General features: G+C 47.1%; 1 protein-coding gene across 4 annotated transcripts in view; it reads right to left on the minus strand.

Moving 5' to 3' along the window:
* Nucleotides 1-2,430: 2,430 nt before the first annotated feature.
* Nucleotides 2,431-24,004, minus strand: part of SMARCC1 (SWI/SNF related, matrix associated, actin dependent regulator of chromatin subfamily c member 1) — a 53,728-nt gene continuing 32,154 nt past the window's right edge. For 2 of the 4 annotated variants that reach the window (XM_056518756.1, XM_056518757.1), the window contains exons 22-27: nucleotides 21,326-21,446; nucleotides 21,068-21,213; nucleotides 18,819-18,953; nucleotides 7,107-7,395; nucleotides 3,799-3,966; nucleotides 2,433-3,201 (exon numbers count right to left, since the gene is read on the minus strand). In XM_056518756.1, coding sequence (XP_056374731.1) covers nucleotides 3,107-3,201; nucleotides 3,799-3,966; nucleotides 7,107-7,395; nucleotides 18,819-18,953; nucleotides 21,068-21,213; nucleotides 21,326-21,446 — 954 coding nt within the window. In that variant the 3' untranslated portion in view covers nucleotides 2,433-3,106. Of the gene's footprint in view, nucleotides 3,202-3,798; nucleotides 3,967-7,106; nucleotides 7,396-18,818; nucleotides 18,954-21,067; nucleotides 21,214-21,325; nucleotides 21,447-24,004 lie in introns of all 4 variants that reach the window. The other 2 variants (XM_056518755.1, XM_056518754.1) reach the window with 2 other exon arrangements.

The raw sequence follows: 24,004 nt of genomic DNA on the forward strand, positions 1-24,004 counted from the left end.
TCTGTTTAACTTTCTGGAGCCAGTTCATATATAAAAAAAAAAGTTTTTCCTGGATAACCCCTTTAATCAGATTTGTAAATTACTTCTAATAAAAAATCTTAATCCTTCCAATACTTAGCTGCTGAATACTACAGAGGAATTTTTTTTTCTTTTTGGAACACAGAGCTCTCTGCCGACATCACAAGCACAGTGCTCTCTACTGACATCTCTGTCCATTTTAGGAACTGTCCAGAACAGCATATGTTTTCTATGGGGATTTTCTCCTACTCTGGACAGTTCTTAACATGGACAGAGATGTCAGCAGAGAGCACTGTGGTCGTGATGTCAGCAGAGAGCACTGTGCTCATGATGTCAGCAGAGAGCACTGTGTTCAAAAAAGAAAATAGTTTCCTCTGTAGTATTCAGCAGCTGATAAGTAATGGAAGGATTAAGATTTTTTTTTTTTTAATAGAAGTAATTTACAAATCTGTTTAACTTTCTGGCACCAGTTGATTTAAAAAAAAGAAAAAAAAAAAAGTTTTCCACTGGAGTACCCCTTTAAGATGTAACCACAATATTGTTGCGGCGGTACAATATACTTTTAAAACTCACATTAACTCTGTACAAGTCTATAGGACTAATTGGGGGGGGGGGGGGGGGTCCCGTCAAGCGCTCACTGCACCCTACCCTAAAAGTTGCAAATTAAGCCAAGTAGTAATACCGCATACAACCTGAGGGCAGGGGTGGCACTGTTTTGGGAAAAAAAAAAAAAAAACTGCCACTAAACAGTCTCTAGAACAAGAGCTAATTTCTTCTAAAAACAGCGACACCCCTGTCCTCAGGTTGTATGTGGTATTACAGCTAATTTCTTTTGAAGCAAATAAGCCAAGTAGTAATACCGCACACAACCTGAGGAATGGGATGGCGCTATTTATGGAAGCCCGTTAACACTTAAACTTGAACTCTGTTGAATGTCCAGAACAGACGCATCACTGATGGGAGAAGCTGGGTGACCAGAACGGTCGTCATACCAGAGTCACACAGTTTTCCTAGAAACAAATAAAAACCAGAGCAGAAGAAAAAAAATTCTACAAAAGAAACCGTATTTTTATTTAACAAATGTTTGTAGCTGGATCGGTTCTTGCGCACGGATCTGGATCGTAGAGAGCGCGTCCGACGGAGTCCGCTAAAAAAACAGAAACGCAGAGAGAGCGCGGCAAAGTTTATTACGACGGCGGAAACAGACACCTGGGAAAGAAGAAGAGAAGGGGAGGAGGAGCACTCAGATGAAATCACTAAAATCCTGCGCAAAAAAGTAAAAACGGAAACGAAAGAAGAGCGAGAAAAAGTGCAAGCAGTCAGGTGGGGAGGTAACTGCAGGATTCTGGGGGAGAGGAGCGATAGTCTGCAGCACCACAGTACGGCAGCCTCACTTTACAGCAGTTCACACTTCCATTACTTTAGTCACAGCCAGAGCTGCATTCGAAATTCTGCAGTGCATCATTTTGCCTAACTGTTGCAAAACTACAACTCCCAGCATGCACGGACAGCTGAAAGCTGTCCGGTCATGCTGGGAGTTGTAGTTTTGCAAGAGCTGGCAGCACAACGATGCATAGGATGTTCACTTTTAGGTTGCAGGAACTTCAGCTGCATCTATGAAGAAAAGATAGATTGGAAGATTAGTGATTGCAGCTCTGGATGTGACTGGAGCACAAGACCTCGAATAGGAAGAATTGATAAAAATCGCTCAGATTTATTTAGGATTAAAAAAAAAAAATAAAAAAATAAAAAAAAAAATGTGCCACCCCTGTCAGGTTGTGTGTGGCATTCCACTTAAAGGGGTATTCCAGGCAAAAACTTTTTTATATATATCAACTGGCTCCAGAAAGTTAAACAGATTTGTAAATTACTTCTATTAAAAAAAATCTTAATCCTTCCAATAGTTATTAGCTTCTGAAGTTTTCTGTCTAACTGCTCAATGATGATGTCACGTCCCGGGAGCTGTGCATGATGGGAAAATATCCCCATAGGAACTGCACAGCTCCCGGGATGTGAGTCATCAGAAAGCAGTTAGACAGAAAACAACTCAACTTCAGAAGCTAATAACTATTGGAAGGATTAAGATTTTTTTAATAGAAGTAATTTACAAATCTGTTTAACTTTCTGGAGCCAGTTGATATTGATAGATATATATATTATATATAAAAAAGTTTCTGCCTGGAATACCCCTTTAATTTACTTCAATAGAGCTGCAATACCACAAACCACCTGAAAGTGGCACCGTTTTCCTAATCCGGCATAAGGAAGTGAGATACACGTATGCTGGGCCGTCACCAGACAAAATCACCGCCAACAGTATTTATAGCCGCCATTGTTCTAACCATTCACCCGCCCTGTACCCCCCAAAATACCCCCCAGGGACCCCCACATCAACTGCCCGGTAGAGGTAGATTTCAGACTAGCAGACAAATATATATATATATATATATATATATCTATACACGCATATATCTATGTCATGTCCCCCCCAAACCATTCTTGGGTCGAGCCGCTCATAATCACCTGGATCGAGAAAAACAACCGCAACATAAGCTACAATGAGCGTCCATTTTATTTATTCAGCAGACTGCCCTCTAGTGGACAAGAGCACTGACAAAAGTACCATTAAAAAAAAAAGAAAAAACACCTCGACCCGGCGCATACAGCTCACCGTTTAAATCAAAGTTTTTATTACAAAAAAAAAGAAGAAAAAAAGTGAGAAAAAAAAAATTTGTATTACAAAATAAAATGAACATTAAACATGCAACAAACCCGGGCGTCAGGTGAAAGACGCCTCAAATACGGGAAAAAAAAAAAGCGAAATCCTGGCTGAATGTTCTAAAATACAAAATTCATCTGGAAGTGTTAGAAGAACAGGACAGGGATGGCTGCCGTCCAATAAATAGTACAGAAAGTGAGCGAGGATCGGGCGCCGGCCGCCACTGCGCGTCACTAGTCACATGAGTGATCGGGCGCCGCGCTGTCATTGGTCAAGTAGAGGCGGTTGTTTAAATGAAATTTAAAAAAAAATCCACGTCACTCATATGAATGGAGAGACTGGGGATGAGTGACCCCCCCCCCCTATTTTTTATGGCGCAGATGGCGCCGGTGGTACTACGGGGGGCGGGGTTGGTCCGTCGCTGGGCGGTGGTGCCGGTTGCTGCTGAGGTGGAGGAGCTGGGTCTGTAAGGAGAAATACAAGATGGTTTAGTCATCTACCAATGTAAGAGACTTGTTTAGCGCTGTGTGCCTACAGCTGTTGCAAAACTACAACTCCCAGTATACCTGGAAACACCGCCCCCCTGAGGAGGAAACCATAGCTGGAGAATTGTCATTCCGTTGGGCTTAGAACAGGGTTTCCCAACAGAGTGCCTCCAGCTGTTGCAAAGCTACAACTCTCAGCCTGGACAGACATCCTTAGGTCAGTGTTTCCTAACCAGTGTGCCTCCAGCTGTTGCAAAACTAAAACTCTTAGCATGAAAACCTTAGCTCAGTGTTTACTAACCAGGGTGCCTCCAGCTGTTGCAAAACTAAAACTCAGCATTCCCAGATATCCTTAGGTCAGTGTTTCCTATCCACGGTGCTTCCAGCTGTTGCAAAACTACAACTCCCAGCATGCCCAGACAGCCGTTGGCTGTCCGGGCATGCTGGGAATTGTAGTTTTGCAGCAGCTGGAGGCACATTGCTCTGAGGTCACCAGTGACACCACGTGATCCCCGGCTGGGGTGTAGTGTATCGGGACTATAATCTTGTATGTGTTATTGTGGGTTAAGAGCTTACACATGCCATTTGGAGCTATAGGAGGCCGTGGTCCCATCATGCCGGTTGGCATCGGGGGCAGTCCTGCCTGAGGTGGGGGGTGAGGGGGTCCGGATGGATGCATGTTCGGCATCATTCGTCCTGGCATCGGCGGGCCTGACAATATGGCGCTTGGTCCGGGAATCTGACCTGATGAGGGGGAAGAAGAGGAGGAGGAGGCCGGAGATTAGAGAAGTCAATCTGAAGGAGATGAGATCCCAATCACCAATGTGAACACCGCTGAAGAGCAGAAGGACTAGAGATTCATAAGTATCACTCCCATCATCCCTGACCCCAGGAGATCACTATCTAATCTCCTGTCATACAATGTATCACTCCCATCATCCCTGACCCCAGGAGCTCACAATCTAATCTCCTATCATACAATGTATCACTCCCATCATCCCTGACCCCAGGAGATCACAATCTAATCTCCTATCACATACAATGTATCACTCCCATCATCCCTGACCCCAGGAGCTCACAATCTAATCTCCTATCACATACAATGTATCACCCCCATCATCCCTGACCCCAGGAGCTCACAATCTAATCTCCTATTATACAATGTATCACTCCCATCATCCCTGACCCCAGAAGCTCACAATCTAATCTTCTATCACATACAATGTATCACTCCCATCATCCCTGACCCCAGGAGATCACAATCTAATCTCCTATCATACAATGTATCACTCCCATCATCCCTGACCCCAGGAGCTCACAATCTAATCTCCTATCACATACAATGTATCACCCCCATCATCCCTGACCCCAGGAGCTCACAATCTAATCTCCTATCATACAATGTATCACTCCCATCATCCCTGACCCCAGGAGCTCACAATCTAATCTCCTATCATACAATGTATCACTCCCATCATCCCTGACCCCAGGAGCTCACAATCTAATCTCCTATCATACAATGTATCACTCCCATCATCCCTGACCCCAGGAGCTCACAATCTAATCTCCTATCACATACAATGTATCACCCCCATCATCCCTGACCCCAGGAGCTCACAATCTAATCTCCTATCATACAATGTATCACTCCCATCATCCCTGACCCCAGGAGATCACAATCTAATCTCCTATCATACAGTGTATCACTCCCATCATCCCTGACCCCAGGAGATCACAATCTAATCTCCTATCATACAATGTATCACTCCCATCATCTCTGACCCCAGGAGATCACAATCTAATCTCCTATCATACAATGTATCACTCCCATCATCCCTGACCCCAGGAGCTCACAATCTAATCTCCTATCATACAATGTATCACTCCCATCATCCCTGACCCCAGGAGATCACAATCTAATCTATCATACAATGTATCACTCCCATCATCCCTGACCCCAGGAGATCACAATCTAATCTCCTATCATACAGTGTATCACTCCCATCATCCCTGACCCCAGGAGATCACAATCTAATCTCCTATCACATACAGTGTATCACTCCCATCATCCCTGACCCCAGGAGATCACAATCTAATCTCCTATCATACAATGTATCACTCCCATCATCCCTGACCCCAGGAGATCACAATCTAATCTCCTATCATACAATGTATCACTCCCATCATCCCTGACCCCAGGAGATCACAATCTAATCTCCTATCACATACAATGTTTCACTCCCATCATCCCTGACCCCAGGAGCTCACAATCTAATCTCCTATCATACAATGTATCACTCCCATCATCCCTGACCCCAGGAGCTCACAATCTAATCTCCTATCATACAATGTATCACTCACATCATCCCTGACCCCAGGAGCTCACAATCTAATCTCCTATCACATACAATGTATCACTCCCATCATCCCTGACCCCAGGAGTTTACAATCTAATCTCCTATCATACAATGTATCACTCCCATCATCCCTGACCCCAGGAGCTCACAATCTAATCTCCTATCATACAATGTATCACTCCCATCATCCCTGACCCCAGGAGCTCACAATCTAATCTCCTATCACATACAATGTATCACTCCCATCATCCCTGACCCCAGGAGATCACAATCTAATCTATCATACAATGTATCACTCCCATCATCCCTGACCCCAGTAGCTCACAATCTAATCTCCTATCACATACAATGTATCACTCCCATCATCCCTGACCCCAGGAGCTCACAATCTAATCTCCTATCATACAATGTATCACTCCCATCATCCCTGACCCCAGGAGCTCACAATCTAATCTCCTATCATACAATGTATCACTCCCATCATCCCTGACCCCAGGAGATCACAATCTAATCTCCTATCATACAATGTATCACTCCCATCATCCCTGATCCCAGGAGCTCACAATCTAATCTCCTATCATATACAATGTATCACTCCCATCATCCCTGACCCCAGGAGCTCACAATCTAATCTATCACATACAATGTATCACTCCCATCATCCCTGACCCCAGGAGATCACAATCTAATCTATCACATACAATGTATCACTCCCATCATCCCTGACCCCAGAAGCTCACAATCTAATCTCCTATCACATACAATGTATCACTCCCATCATCCCTGACCCCAGGAGATCACAATCTAATCTATCACATACAATGTATCACTCCCATCATCCCTGACCCCAGGAGCTCACAATCTAATCTCCTATCATACAATGTATCACTCCCATCATCCCCAGAGCTCACAATCTAATCTCCTATTATACAATGTATCACTCCCATCATCCCTGACCCCAGGAGATCACAATCTAATCTCCTATCACATACAATGTATCACTCCCATCATCCCTGACCCCAGGAGATCACAATCTAATCTCCTATCATACAATGTATCACTCCCATCATCCCTGACCCCAGGAGATCACAATCTAATCTCCTATCATACAATGTATCACTCCCATCATCCCTGACCCCAGGAGATCACAATCTAAGGAGGAGTAGTCCATCACCATGTTTACATGGACCGTGGCTGGATCTGACCACCACAGGGAGAAGTTGGTACCAGACAGAAGAGACGACCACCACCAAATCCAGGGGTCTCCCCCATCAAGCATTTCTAATGGGTCATAGAAAACCTGGTGGTGAAGCCCCCCTGGACATTACTCTATGAGCTGCGTTTCGGGCCCATGAGGAATCCTCCGTAAATATACAGGGATCTTCCCTCCGAGCCTCTAAAGATGTCACCACAATCTGAGAAAGGAGGAAACAGGACAGATAAGGAGCTGAGGACGTGGTGTGAGACCCTGCGCGGGGGAACATGTTCGACACTTACCCCACCCCTGCATATGCCCAGAATACATGCCTGGCTGTGGCGGGTGGGCAGGGGGCATCGGGTGATGTACAGCATATGGAGGGGGCTGCTGTGGTGGTGGCGGCTGCTGCTGCGGCTGTTGATGACCCATTATCCCAGGGTGTGTGGGGGGCTGTATATGACCCATTCCAGGTGCGGGGGGGCCGGCGGGGTGCTGGGCGTTCTGTCCGTGCTGCTGTTGTTGCTCCATCTGCTGCCGCGCCCTCATCTCCGCGTACTTCAGCTGCTCCATGTGGAAGTTCTGGCGCTCGGTCAGGAGCTGCTGCCGCTGCTGTTCCAGCTGCAATGGGAAGACGGACATGAGGTTAAAGCAGTGTTTACCAACTAGTGTGCCTCCAGCTGTTGCAAAACTAACTTTCAGCAAATCCAGACTGCATTAGGCTGGGTTCACACCACGTTTTGTAAAAAAAAAAAAAAAAAAAAAATACGTATACGGCTGGGAGGAGGGGGGGGGGGCGGCTTAATCGCGGCGCCCGCACTCAGCCGTATTCGGGAACCGTATTTAATGCATGTCTATGAGCCGACCGGAGTGAACCGCAGCCTCCGGTCTGCTTTGTTTTCGGCCGTATGCGGTTTCTCGACCGCAGGCAAAAACTTGGTCGACCGCGTTTTTGCCTACAGTCGGGAAACCGCATACGGACGAAAACGAAGCCGACTGGAGGCTGCGGTTCACTCCGGTCGGCTCATAGACATGCATTAAATACGGTTCCCGAATACGGCTGAGTGCGGGCGCCGCGATTAAGCCGCCCCCCCCTCCTCCCAGCCGTATACGGAAACCGTATTTAACAAAACGTGGAGTGAACCCAGCCTTAACCAGTTTTCTCCAACAAGTGTCTTTAGCTGTTGCAAAACTACAACTCCCAGCATGCCCGGACAGCCAACGGCTGTCCGGGCATGCTGGGAGTTGTAGTTTTGCAGCAGCTGGAGACACACTGGTCGGGAAATACTGTCTTAGACATAGCAGTTGAGCTGAAATCCCTAAGGAGGGCTTTACACTGCATTGATTCAGGGCGATTTCTGATCATTTTAGACTCCATTAGACCAGTGTTTCCTTACTAGCATCCCTCCAGCTGTTGCAAAACTACAACTCCCAGCATGCCTGGATTGGCTTACACCAACGTTACCAAACCATTGTGTCTCTAGCTGTTGCAAAACTACAAATCCCAGCATGCCCTGAGGACTCACTTAGACCAGTGTTTCCCCACCATTGTGTCTCCAGCTGCTGAAAAACAACTCCCAGCATTATGGACTCCCTTACACCAGCGATTTCCTACTAGAATGCCTCCAGCTGTTGCAAAAAGATTTTTTTGTGTAAAATCTCTGTACTTTACTCTGTAAAATATTTCTCGGTCGCTCTTCATTGGGGGGGGGGGGGGGGGGGGGGGACGACACCTTACAGATGGGTATTTGCTCTTGCCACTTGGAGGCGCTGACATATAGGAATAAAGTTGGCTCCTCCCTGGCAGGATATACCCGCCCACTGGAAGTGAGGTCATCAGTTTTGTCACCAAACAAAAAGAAATATGTCAGAAGGACCCTAGAAAAGAATCCGGGATTAAAAAAATAAAATAAAGGGAAAAGAAAATCCGGACAAAGAAATGGGTGGGTGCGTTGTCCCCCAATGAAGGCTACGAGAGATTTTACGGCGAGTACAAAAAAAAAATTTTTTTTTTTGCTCTTCATTGGGGGACACCTATACTGATGGGACGTACCAAAGCAGTCCCCCAGGGAGGGAAGAACAACCATTAGCAAAAGGGAGCAGTCCAGAGACCGAACCAACTTGTCTGTAAGGCCTGCGGACGAGACCCCAGGGCAGAGACAACCCGAGGCCCAGAAACTGAGCTCTCAGAAGATCCCCCCCTCCCGGCCATGGAGAAGGACTGGGACCCCAAAGAAGGGACCGTCCTATGAAGAGACTCCAAATCCACGGTCCAGAGAGACAAGAAAAAGTCAACTAGGAAGCCAGACGGGCCGGAACCATCCCGGGAGAAGGTAGGAATCAACCCCAAGGAACACTGAACCAGACCGAGCGTTGGCCAGGCTGGGAAACAAAAATGGAAAAGAGCACAAACAAGAGAACCCCTGGCGGAAAAACCCCCCGGGAGAGCAGCGAACGCCTGAGCAGAAGGAGAGTACGGAAGGAGGAGACCAGAAAAACACTGGAAAAAAGGATGGAGACTGACTGCAGAGAGGCCTGGTGCAGAAAATCTATGAGCAGAACCGCTGCAGACTAGTGCTGGGCAGTATACCAGTTCATGCTGCGCTGTCCCCCACATCGAGGAACAAATCATATGTGGCCCGTGAGCGCTGTTCTGCTCCCCCCCCAATTAAATATCAGCCCAGCGCTGCGTTGTCCCCATCAGGGAACTAATCACGTCACCCACAAGCGCTGCCCTCCTCATCGTCCTCCTCCTCGGGCCGCCGGCGCTGGAACTCTGTATCCCTATGCCCAGGCTGCAAAAGATCAACAAAAACTTTGACTTACCTCACACCGGCCTCACCTGCTTCCTGAGGACAGAAACGTCGGAGCACCGTCAGCCTATCACGCGCCGCAGCGATGTTCCGCCTCGGCTGGTGATAGGTTGAGCCCACTGTCATGTAAGTAGCACTGTCAGAACAGCGCTCGTGGGTCACATGATTTTGGGAACCTTCATAAGCTAGCTCGAGTAGAGTAATCTGGATGACCGGAATGCCCACCGCAATGGGAGTACATTGACCCACAAAGTACGAGACGGAAGGAATAAGGCCAAAAAGGAAGCGGTATGCCCTGAAGAGGGGGATCCCAGAACACCGGACATGGGAACTGGAGGTACCCGGGTCACCTGGAAGATGTAAAAATAAAAAGCCAAAAGGAGCATCCCGGAACACCGTTGCAGCCTACATGGGAAACAGACGTAACCGGGTCACCTGGAAAACATACACCAGTAGAGTAAACCCAACGTCCCCGAAATGCTCCGGGTGACAAACTTCTATGTCTAGACAAGAAGTGCGGTACAGAAAGACCACCCCACAAACGGGACCGCGGAGAAGTCAGGGCAGGAGCACTAACCTGCCCAAGACCACAACCATCACTAAGGCCAGAAGGGCCAACCCCGAAGACACGCCACTGCAGCCTAGGATAGTGTCTAAGACAAGGAGACTAACCAGACATGGACCCCAGGGGTCTGAGCGGAGCGAAGCAGGACAGGAATGGAGGAGGAAACAAGAGGTATGGTTACTCCAGAAGACCGTAGTGTCAGTGCAGCGCAGCTGACAGACATGGAAGGAGGAACAGACTCCCCCCACCAGGGAGATCGCACCGAGGGAGGAGAGCAATGGCAGGACCCAAACAACAGACGGTACTAGAGCGGCTGTCACTGAGCCACAGATGATCGCATAAACTCCAACAGAGGAGAGTGCCAAGTCTGTACGAGCAGAAGTGGATAACCAAGAACGGGAAGAGAGCCAGGCTGCAAAAGTGCACAGCTCAGAGAAATACTCAGCAAAAGACAAGGGCCCAGCCAGGTCCATCACCTATAGAGGGGAAAACAAGGGCCCAGCCAGGTCCACCACCTATATAGATGAGGGAAAACAAGGGCCCAGCCAGGTCCCCCACATATATATAGAGGAGGGGAAAACAAAGGCCCAGCCAGGTCCACCACCTATATATACAGGAGGGGAAAACAAGGGCCCAGCCAGGTCCATCACCTATAGAGGGGAAAACAAGGGCCCAGCCAGGTCCACCACCTATATATATAGAGGAGGAGAAAACAAGGGTCCAGCCAGGTCCCCCACCTATATATAGGAGGAGGAGAAAACAAGGGCCCAGCCAGGTCCCCCACCTATATATAGGAGGAGGAGAAAACAAGGGCCCAGCCAGGTCCACCACCTATATATACAGGAGGGGAAAACAAGGGCCCAGCCAGGTCCCCCACCTATATATACAGGAGGGGAAAACAAGGGCCCAGCCAGGTCCCCCACCTATATATAGGAGGAGGAGAAAACAAGGGCCCAGCCAGGTCCACCACCTATATATACAGGAGGGGAAAACAAGGGCCCAGCCAGGTCCCCCACCTATATATACAGGAGGGGAAAACAAGGGCCCAGCCAGGTCCCCCACCTATATATAGGGGAGGGGAAACAAGGGCCCAGCCAGGTCCACCACCTATATATACAGGAGGGGAAAACAAGGGCCCAGCCAGGTCCACCACCTATATATAGAGGGGAAAACAAAGGCCAAGCCAGGTCCAACACCTATATATAGAGAAGGGAAAAACAAGGGCCCAGCCAGGTCCAACACCTATATATAGAGAAGGGAAAACAAGCGCCCAGCCAGGTCCACCACCTATATATAGAGAAGGGAAAACAAGGGCCCAGCCAGGTCCACCACCTATATATAGAGAAGGGAAAACAAGGGCCCAGCCAGGTCCACCACCTATATATAGAGGCGAAAACAAGGGCCCAACTAGGGCCACCACCTATATAGAGGAGGGAAAACAAGGGCCCAGCCAGGCCCACAACCTATATAGAGGAGGGAAAACAAGGGCCCAACCAGGTCCACAACCTATAGAGGGGAAAACAAGGGCCCAGCCAGGTCCCCCACCTATATAGAGGGGAAAACAAGGGCCCAGCCAGGTCCACAACCTATATAGAGGGGAAAACAAGGGCCCAGCCAGGTCCACAACCTATATAGAGGGGAAAACAAGGGCCCAGCCAGGTCCCCCACCTATATAGAGGGGAAAACATGGGCCCAGCCAGGTCCACAACCTATATAGAGGGGAAAACAAGGGCCCAGCCAGGTCCACAACCTATATAGAGGGGAAAACAAGGGCCCAGCCAGGTCACCACCTATATAGAGGAGGGAAAACAAGGGCCCAGCCAGGTCCCCCACCTATATATAGAGGAGGGAAAAACAAGGGCCCAGCCAGGTCCCCCACCTATATATAGAGGAGGGAAAAACAAGGGCCCAGCCAGGTCCCCCACCTATATTTAGAGGAGGGAAAAACAAGGGCCCAGCCAGGTCCATCACCTATATATAGGGGAGGGGAAACCAAGGGCCCAGCCAGGTCCACCACCTATATATAGAGGAGGGGAAAACAAGGGCCCAGCCAGGTCCCCCACCTATATATACAGGAGGGGAAAACAAGGGCCCAGCCAGGTCCCCCACCTATATATACAGGAGGGGAAAACAAGGGCCCAGCCAGGTCCACCACCTATATATAGAGGAGGGGAAAACAAGGGCCCAGCCAGGTCCACCACCTATATATAGAGGAGGGGAAAACAAGGGCCCAGCCAGGTCCCCCACCTATATATACAGGAGGGGAAAACAAGGGCCCAGCCAGGTCCCCCACCTATATATAGAGGAGGGGAAAACAAGGGCCCAGCCAGGTCCCCCACCTATATATAGAGGAGGAGAAAACAAGGGCCCAGCCAGGTCCCCCACCTATATATAGAGGAGGGAAAAACAAGGGCCCAGCCAGGTCCACCACCTATATATAGAGGAGGGGAAAACAAGGGCCCAGCCAGGTCCCCCACCTATATATAGAGGAGGAGAAAACAAGGGCCCAGCCAGGTCCACCACCTATATATAGAGGAGGGAAAAACAAGGGCCCAGCCAGGTCCACCACCTATATATAGGGGAGGGGAAAACAAGGGCCCAGACAGGTCCCCCACCTATATAGAGGAGGGTAAAACAAGGGCCCAGCCAGGTCCACCACCTATATAGAGGAGGGGAAAACAAGGGCCCAGCCAGGTCCACCACCAATATAGAGACTAGGGTAAACAAGGGCCCAGCCAGGTCCACCACCTATATATAGAGGAGGGGAAAACAAGGGCCCAGCAAGGTCCACCACCTATATAGAGGAGGGAAAACAAGAGCCCAGCCAGGTCCACCACCTATATAGAGACTAGGGAAAACAAGGGCCCAGCCAGGTCCACCACCAATATAGAGACTAGGGAAAACAAGGGCCCAGCCAGGTCCACCACCTATATAGAGACTAGGGAAAACATGGGTCCAGCCAGGTCCACCACCTATATATAGAGGAGGGGAAAACAAGGGCCCAGCCAGGTCCACCACCTATATATAGACTAGGTTAAACAAGGGCCCAGCCAGGTCCACCACCTATATATAGACTAGGGAAAACAAGGGGAGGTCGCTATGAAGCCCAGGCCCAGACCATGCCAACTCCCTGTGGAAGGGGGATGATCAAAGTGCGCCAGGCACTAAAGGAGTAGTGAAATGCCACCTGAAGGTAATATGGTAAAGGACTGGGTGGATGTAGTCCCCAGGAACCCTGCAACAACATATCAATGAATGGAGGAGATAATATGAGTCCTGACTATGAATGGAAGAAAGAAGCACACAAAGCACTGAGGGGGGACACCTGAACGTGGTGTAACCCTGGACCAGAAGGGCATCAACGGAGCCATTTTGGTTATTTCCTAAGGCAAAAGAGCCGGCGAATGAACCACCCTGCACAGGAACCAAGGACAGATACCTGGAGGCATTGGGGGCGGGGGCTGAACCGAATGTCGCCCCATCATAACCCATGCCGAAGCAGAGGAGTTCGACCGCCTAAACTGTGGAAAAAAGATCACAGGAAGGCCCTAGGGCACAACCCACACAAAAAAGGGATGTGGACTCTACATGTGTGGGTGGCCTAGTGTATGTAGCAGGGCTGTGGAGTCGGTAGATAAATGTTCCGACTCCAGTTTTTTGTACTTCCGACTCAGACTCCCCGACTCATCTGTATTAATATGCGAATGTATTTATAAACACTTAGAGTTGAATCCAAGAAGCTGTTCCACCAAGTTCTTCTAAGCTCTTCTAGCAGAGAAGTAGTTGGGCAGAAGCTGCTGCCTTTTTGTGTGCTGATCTGCTGCTGAAGATAGGGCAGTGGGAGGATCCAGGAAGGATCCTTCCAGTGCTTATTAGCTTCTGAATACTACAGAGGAAATACTTTTCTTTTTGCAACACAGAGCTCTCTTCTGAATCACGAGCACAGTGCTCTCTGCTGACATCTCTGTCCATTTTAATTAAGAACTGTCCAGAGTAGGAGAAAATCCCCATAGCAAACATATGCTGCTCTGGACAGTAACTAAAATGGACAGAGATGTCAGCAGAGAGCACTGTGCTTGTGATGTCAGCAGAGAGCTCTGCGTTCCAAAAAGAAAAGAATTTCCTCTGTAGTATTCCACAGCTAATAAGTACTGGAAGGATTAAGATTTTTTAATAGAAGTAATTTACAAATCTGTTTAACTTTCTGGCACCAGTTGATTAAAAAAACAAAAAAAAACCGTTTTCCACCGGAGTACCCCTTTAACCCCTTAAGGACCAAGGACGTATGAGTACGTCCTTGGTCCCGCTCCCGTGATATAACGCGGGGTCCCACGGTGACCCGCATCATATCACGGCAGGCCCAGTGTCATAGTGAAGCCGGGACCCGCCGCTAATAGCGCGCGGCACTGATTGCGGTGCCGCGCACTATTAACCCTTTAGCCGCGCGCTCAAAGCTGAGCCACGCGGCTAAAAGTGAAAGTAAAAAGTGCCAGTTAGCTCAGCCGCGAAATCGCGGCATCCCGAACAGCTTACAGGACAGCAGGAGGGCCCCTACCTGCCTCCTCGCTGTCCGTTCGCCGAATGACTGCTCAGTGCCTGAGATCCAGACATGAGCAGTCAAGCAGCAGAATGATCGATTACTGGTTTCCTATGAGAAACAAGTGATCACTGTAAAAGATCAGTGTGTGCAGTGTTATAGGTCCCTATGGGATAACAATGATCAGTCTAAGAGATCAGTGTGTGCAGTGTTATAGGTCCCTATGGGATAACAATGATCAGTCTAAGAGATCAGTGTGTGCAGTGTTATAGGTCCCTATGGGATAACAATGATCAGTATAAGAGATCAGTGTGTGCAGTGTTATAGGTCCCTATGGGAGCTATAACACTGCAAAAAAAAAAAAAAAAGTGGGAAAAAAAGTGAAGATCATTTAACCCCTCCCCTATGAAAAGTTTGAATCACACCCCCTTTTAACCTAAAAAAAAAAACTAAATAAAAATATATGGTATCGCCACGTGCGTAAATGTCCGAATTATAAAAATATACCGTTAATTAAACCGCACGGTCAATGGCGTACACGCAAAAAAATTTATTTCAATAAGTCCTATCAATGCAAAAATGGTACCGCTAAAAACTTTAGATCACGGCGCAAAAAATGAGCCCTCATATCGCCCCATACGCGGAAAAAAAGTTATACGGGTCAGAAGATGACAATTTTAAACGTATTAACTTTTCTGCATGTAGTTATGATTTTTTTCCAGAAGTCCGACAAAATCAAACCTATATAAATAGGGGATCATTTTAATCGTATGAACCTACAGAATAAAGAGAAGGAGTCATTTTTAACGAAAAATGTACTGCGCAGAAACTGAAGCCCCCAAAAGTTACAAAACTGCGTTTTTTTTTTTTCAATTTGTCTCAATGATTCTTTTTTTCCGTTTCACCGTAGATTTTTGGGCAAAATGACTGATGTCATTACAAAGTAGAATTGGTGGCGCAAAAAATAAGCAATCATATGGATTTTTAGGTGCAAAAGTGAAAGAGTTATGATTTTTTAAAGGCAAGGAGCAAAATACGAAAGTGCAAAAACGGAAAACCCCCGGTCCTTAAGGGGTTAAGCTAAAAATCGGAGTTTACAAGTTTTTATAGCCTTAGCTGTATGACAGCAGTTTTTCCAATGGTTTACAGCTTCAGTCTTGAACTATTGACCCTCCATTCCCTTCACTTATACAAGTGTCTCTATTCCTGCAAAAAAACATATTTACTTAACCCCTTATCAGTGAGAGGCTCGGTTACCCATGGGTTCCCTGTAACAGCAGAACACAACCCTATGGAAAGTATAAGTATTACTGCTCCTAATTGTGCGTTGTGTGCCATATAGTAAAGCACATGAAAAGCTTATTTACGGTCACATAACGTGTTCGTTTTGCGGTTACGTGAGGCACTGCATGCATTAGTCTTTATTCTTACATTAGAGAAGTCATTAATTTTAACTTTATGTGAATTGGGACATTTAAACTTGCTTTTTTTTTCATTCCAATCTAAATTTAGTAGGAGTCGGAGTCTGTGCATTGTTTGCTGACTCAGAGTACCCAAAATTTCGTTCAACTCCTCAGCCCTGGTATGTAGGGACACAGACGTTGTTACCGCATGATAGCAGAGGGGAACCAAGACTGCAGACTAGAAAGAAACCGCAGAAAGGGGAACAGAGAGTGCCGCTCTGTGAAAGTCCATGGAACCTGCAAGAAACGCTGTACAGGGTGACTGAAAGAATAAAGTGGCCGCCGGAGGGAGGGGAGGGTGTACTAGAAGAAGGGAAGGCAGGGGTGGTTGTGGTAAGGTGCGGCACCCGGCCACATGAACGGGGCGCTGGCCGCACAATCGGCAGCCCTTACAAGAAGGGGGCTGGGGAACTGGGTGAAAGACGTGGCCGATTCCCACCAGGAAAATGCCCGGCCGCATGGAGAGCACAGAGGGGAGTTGGCAACGTGGGACTGGAGACCCGCTGCCTGCAGCTATAGGTCTCTGGTCAGCCTATAAAGAACGCGGCCAAGACACTGCGCCTGGCCGCAAAGGTTAGGAGTAATCCTGGGACCGGAGACCCGCTGCCTGTAGCTATAGGTCTCCGGTCAGCCTAAGAAATAACTCAGCCATAACACTGCGCCTGGCCGCACAAAGTAGTAAGCGGTCAGACAACGCCCCCACTGGGGAAGCAGACGGCCGCGCGTGACCAGAGACCCGATGCCCCAGAGACTGAAACTGGGGCAGCAGCATAGAGTCTCCGGCAGATAGGAAGATAACATGGCCACGGCACTGTGCCTGACCGCAATACATGTGGGTTAGAAATGAGTGGCCGGAAGAGGGGGAAGGTTCACCGGACTGTCTCCTCCAGAATGGCGCCAGAGGCCACGAGGGGTCCGGCCCAGGACAGCCACGTGTAATGGCGGCTGAGGAGCCGGGCACATGAGAGAAAGGGGACTCCTGGATGAGCAAGAGGGAGGGAGCGGGGAAGGGGGGTTGTAGTACATACTCACCTGGGGTCTTCTTATACTCACCCTGAAGACTTCAACCAGATTATGGCCGCGCTGCATCATACCAGACTAAGATAGCGGGGCGAGCAGGGGCAGTGAGGGACCCAGACCAAGGGTACAACCTCCAGGCGCTGGCTGTTGGCAAGAAGGGGTTAACAGTACATACTCTATGTCTTATCGCTTATGGGGGAACAGGTAAGCGCCATGTTCCTGAACTCCCACTTGAAAAAAGGGAAGCAAAAGGGAAGAAAAACCTAACAGCCCTTACTAGAAAATCATATAAAAGACCAGGTCTGGGGACACCCGAACATGTGTCTGCCTCCTACTGACACTAAAACTGATGACCTCACGTCCAGTGGGCGGGTATATACTGCCAAGGAGGAGCCGACTTTTTTCCTAGTGTCAGCGCCTCCTAGTGACAAGAGCAAATACCCATCTGTGTCCCCCAATGAAGAGCGACCGAGAAAGTACAACTTCCAGCATGCCCGGACCCCCTTAGTCTGGTGTTTACAAACCAACGTGTCTCCAGCTGTTACAAAACTACAACTCTAGGCTGTGCGGGTAGCGACAGCAGCATATAACCAAGGTCTGTGTCTCCCAATGGAGCCGATAGAGAAACTACCACCTAGGCTGTGCGGGTTTGCTGGGAGTTGTAGTTTTGCACCAACTGGAAACACTGGTCTGGAAATACTGGCTTAGACAATGCAGTTGAGCTGACGACACTAACAATAGGTCTGTATCAATGGAGCAGAGCTGCAGTGTAAACAACAGAGAAGACCGATTCCTGATTTTAGACTCCGTGTTTCCCAACCAGTGTGTCTCCAGCTGCATCCGGATCCCACCAGTCCTCCCAGTTAGTTACGGTGTTAAGTTCAGATTTTAGGCACCTAACAATAGCCTGAGGGGCTACAAACCACCGGACATTACAGATGTATATAATGTGAGAGGTGACGGACATTACAGATATATATATATATATATATAATGTGAGAGGTGACGGACATTACAGATATATATATATATATATATATATAATGTGAGAGGTGACGGACATTACAGATATATATATATATATATATAATGTGAGAGGTGACGGACATTACAGATATATATATATATATAATGTGAGAGGTGACGGACATTACAGATATATATATATATATATATATATATATAATGTGAGAGGTGACGGACATTACAGATATATATAATGTGAGAGGTGACGGACATTACAGATATATATATATATATAATGTGAGAGGTGACGGACATTACAGATATATATATATATAATGTGAGAGGTGACGGACATTACAGATATATATATATATATATATATATATAATGTGAGAGGTGACGGACATTACAGATATATATAATGTGAGAGGTGACGGACATTACAGATATATATATATAATGTGAGAGGTGACGGACATTACAGATATATATATATATATATATATATATATATATAAATAATGTGAGTGGCGCTCTGAGGAGTGGGGGATGGGGAGCTTCAGATAGATGAATGGCAGACAGAACAGATAACGCTCAGGGACTGGGCTCCACAATACGGATCTGAAGTAATGCAGGTCCACCAGGATCGGGTGACTGATCCGACCTGACAGATCACTCACCGCTTCCTTCTCCCGGTCCATGATGGTTTCCAGTTCCTCAAAGTGACGCAGTTTAATCTCCAGTTTCTTCATCTGTGTTTCCACCAATAGAGCAACCAGGGACTTGATTTTGCGTTCCTCCACGGCCGCCAGATGCTGACAAGGGAAACGGGGAGAATGTTATACTTCAGAGCAGGACTCACAAAGCTGCTAATACAGGATGTAACTCTGGATCAGTAGAGGACAAGGGCCACCAAGAGGCAGAGGGAATGAGCACTAATCGGTGCTTGTTTGTGCCGCCCATTACATGCGTTCGGCTGCACATCATCCCGTTTAGACAAAGTGATGTGCAGCTGATCGCAATACTACCCGGGGCAACACTACCCGGGGCCATACTACCCGGGGCCATCCTACCCGGGGCCATCCTACCCGGGGCCATCCTACCCGGGGCAATACTACCCCGGGCAAGACAAGTTTCCTATTTATTACCTAATGTTTACATTGTGATGGTAAAAGGACAAGAGGCGGCAGTTATGAGACCCCATGAGCTGAGACCCGTGCGGTCATTCAGACAGAGGGGGCAGGGACAGTCCTGATCACGCGCAGGCAGAACCACACGCGATGACTGATTGCTGCATAATGTAACGAATATTGCGGTGGAATCATTTAGACAGATTTAGACATCTATTGGACATCACATGTGGGTGTGACTGGTCCCGTCCTTGCTAGTCCTGAAATGGTATACCTCCGAAACAACCTGTGAGCAGAACAGATCGGACCTTTTCTTCTTACCAGACATCTCATTTAAGGACTGCATTGTGTAAATTCATAACCAATGCTCTAAGGACACAACTGGACTATATATAGAGCTCAGTCCCTAATACAACTGGACTATATATAGAGCTCAGTCCCTGATATAACTGGACTATATATAGAGCTCAGTCCCTGATACAACTGGACTATATATAGAGCTCAGTCCCTAATACAACTGGACTATATATAAAGCTCAGTCCCTAATACAACTGGTCTATATATAGAGCTCAGTCCCTGATATAACTGGACTATATATAGAGCTCAGTCCCTAATACAACTGGACTATATATAGAGCTCAGTCCCTAATACAACTGGACTATATATAGAGCTCAGTCCCTGATATAACTGGACTATATATAGAGCTCAGTCCCTGATACAACTGGACTATATATAGAGCTCAGTCCCTGATACAACTGGACTATATATAGAGCTCAGTCCCTAATACAACTGGACTATATATAGAGCTCAGTCCCTGATACAACTGGACTATATATAGAGCTCAGTCCCTGATATAACTGGACTATATATAGAGCTCAGTCCCTGATATAACTGGTATATATATATTATATATATATATATATATATATATATATATATATATATATATATATATATATATATATATATATAGAGAGAGAGAGCTCAGTCCCTAATACAACTGGACTATATATAGAGCTCAGTCCCTAATACAACTGGTCTATATATAGAGCTCAGTCCCTAATACAACTGGACTATATATAGAGCTCAGTCCCTAATACAACTGGACTATATATAGAGCTCAGTCCCTGATATAACTGGTCTATATATAGAGCTCAGTCCCTGATATATAATTGGTCTATATGGAGCTCAGTCCCTGATATAACTGGACTATATATAGAGCTCAGTCCCTAATACAACTGGACTATATATAGAGCTCAGTCCCTAATACAACTGGACTATATATAGAGCTCAGTCCCTAATACAACTGGACTATATATAGAGCTCAGTCCCTGATATAACTGGACTATATATAGAGCTCAGTCCCTAATACAACTGGACTATATATAGAGCTCAGTCCCTAATACAACTGGACTATATATAGAGCCCAGTCCCCGACATATAATTGGTCTATTTATATAGAGCCCAGTCTCTGATCTGACTATATATAGAGCCCAGTCCCCGATATAACTGGTTATATATAGAGCTCAGTCCCTGATATAACTGGTCTATATATAGAGCTCAGTCCCTGATATAACTGGTCTATATATAGAGCTCAGTCCCTGATATAACTGGTCTATATATAGAGCTCAGTCCCTGATATAACTGGACTATATATAGAGCTCAGTCCCTAATACAACTGGACTATATATAGAGCTCAGTCCCCGACATATAATTGGTCTATTTATATAGAGCCCAGTCCCTGATCTGACTATATATAGAGCCCAGTCCCTGATCTGGTGCCATCGGTGTGCCTTTACCTTGGCTTTGGTGGCTGCAGATGCCAGAGCGGCGGCGGCTGCCATAGCTACGTTGCTCTCATTCATATCGTTCTCCAGTTTCTTTTTCGCTGGGTCTGGTTCTTTTGTAGTTTCAGCGATTTCTTTCGTTTCCTCAGACTCTTCCTCTACAAGGAGCAATAAGGCATCATTAGGTACAATATTCTGGACAGGAGGAGAACAATGCATTGTGCACCACCAGACTGCGCCCGTCAGGTAATGCGGCAGATCACAGCTCACCCGTCTTCTCCTCCGGGGTCGTCTCCCGCTCCTCCTCCTCCTCCTCAGGTTTCTTCTCCGCAGAGGATTCCGCCTTCTCACACGACTCCGTTTCACTTTCTTTCTCAGTCTTTACTTCACTCTGTAAACATTAAACAGATTTGGAGGGGTCTGTGGGTCTTATTCTCCATGTCTGGAAGATCCACTATAACAGGAGCTTGGAATTAAACAGGGCGCAACTTTATAAATACGCCATTTGGTGGAACCAGGGTGCAGCTGAACTTTGGGGCTCGGACATAAAGATGCCTGACATCAGGATCGAAGTGCAATGGAAGACGGGGGTTTCTGGGGCGACCATTGAAGGGGGTGATCCACCAAATGATGTGACTGAGCTCAGGGATACAGGATGCATCCCCCGGCAGGAGAGAGATGAGATCCAGGCCAATGCGTGTATGTGTGGTACATGGAGCAGCGTGAACACCAACACAGACACAAAGGACAAGTCAACACCAGGCAGGACTATGGTAAGTCACTGATACCTGACATATAATCCTCTGCACCATAAGTACTAACCGTGACTTATATAAATGCCTGTACCCCAATCAGTACCAACACAGCCTATATATAGACTCCTGTACCCCGATCAGTACCAACACAGCCTATATATAGACTCCTGTACCCCGATCAGTACCAACACAGCCTATATATAGACCCCTGTACCCCAATCAGTACCAACACAGCCTATATATAGACTCCTGTACCCCTATCAGTACCAACACAGCCTATATATAGACCCCTGTACCCCAATCAGTACCAACACAGCCAATATATAGACCCCTGTACCCCAATCAGTACCAACACAGCCTATATATAGACCCCTGTACCCCAATCAGTACCAACACAGCCTATATATAGACTCCTGTACCCTGATCAGTACCAACACAGCCTATATATAGACTCCTGTACCCTGATCAGTACCAACACAGCCTATATATAGACTCCTGTACCCTGATCAGTACCAACACAGCCTATATATAGACTCCTGTACCCTGATCAGTACCAACACAGCCTATATATAGACTCCTGTACCCTGATCAGTACCAACACAGCCTATATATAGACTCATGTACCCTGATCAGTACCAACACAGCCTATATATAGACTCCTGTACCCCAATCAGTACCAACACAGCCTATATATAGACTCCTGTACCCCTATCAGTACCAACACCGCCTATATATAGACTCCTGTACCCTGATCAGTACCAACAGCCTATATATAGACTCCTGTACCCCAATCAGTACCAACACAGCCTATATATAGACTCCTGTACCCCAATCAGTACCAACACCGCCTATATATAGACTCCTGTACCCCGATCAGTACCAACACAGCCTATATATAGACTCCTGTACCCCGATCAGTACCAACACAGCCTATATATAGACTCCTGTACCCCAATCAGTACCAACACAGCCTATATATAGACTCCTGTACCCCAATCAGTACCAACACAGCCTATATATAGACTCCTGTACCCCAATCAGTACCAACACAGCCTATATATAGACTCCTGTACCCCAATCAGTACCAACACAGCCTATATATAGACTCCTGTACCCCAATCAGTACCAACACAGCCTATATATAGACTCCTGTACCCTGATCAGTACCAACACAGCCTATATATAGACCCCTGTACCCCGATCAGTACCAACACAGCCTATATATAGACTCCTGTACCCCAATCAGTACCAACACAGCCTATATATAGACTCCTGTACCCCAATCAGTACCAACACAGCCTATATATAGACTCCTGTACCCTGATCAGTACCAACACAGCCTATATATAGACCCCTGTACCCCGATCAGTACCAACAGCCTATATATAGACTCCTGTACCCCAATCAGTACCAACACAGCCTATATATAGACTCCTGTACCCCGATCAGTACCAACAGCCTATATATAGACTCCTGTACCCCAATCAGTACCAACACAGCCTATATATAGACTCCTGTACCCCAATCAGTACCAACAGCCTATATATAGACCCCTGTACCCCAATCAGTACCAACACAGCCTATATATAGACTCCTGTACCCCGCTCAGTACCAACGCAGCCTATATATAGACTCCTGTACCCCGATCAGTACCAACACAGCCTATATATAGACTCCTGTACCCTGATCAGTACCAACAGACTATATATAGACTCCTGTACCCCGATCAGTACCAACAGCCTATATATAGACTCCTGTACCCCGATCAGCACCAACACAGCCTATATATAGACCCCTGTACCCCAATCAGTACCAACACAGCCTATATATAGACCCCTGTACCCCAATCAGTACCAACAGCCTATATATAGACTCCTGTACCCCAATCAGCACCAACACAGCCTATATATAGACTCCTGTACCCCGATCAGCACCAACACAGCCTATATATAGACCCCTGTACCCCAATCAGTACCAACACAGCCTATATATAGACTCCTGTACCCCGATCAGTACCAACAGCCTATATATAGACTCCTGTACCCCAATCAGTACCAACACAGCCTATATATAGACTCCTGTACCCCAATCAGTACCAACACAGCCTATATATAGACTCCTGTACCCCAATCAGTACCAACAGCCTATATATAGACCCCTGTACCCCAATCAGTACCAACACAGCCTATATATA

This window comes from Hyla sarda, chromosome 5 (genome assembly GCF_029499605.1).
Source record: "Hyla sarda isolate aHylSar1 chromosome 5, aHylSar1.hap1, whole genome shotgun sequence".
Taxonomy (NCBI): domain Eukaryota; kingdom Metazoa; phylum Chordata; class Amphibia; order Anura; family Hylidae; genus Hyla; species Hyla sarda.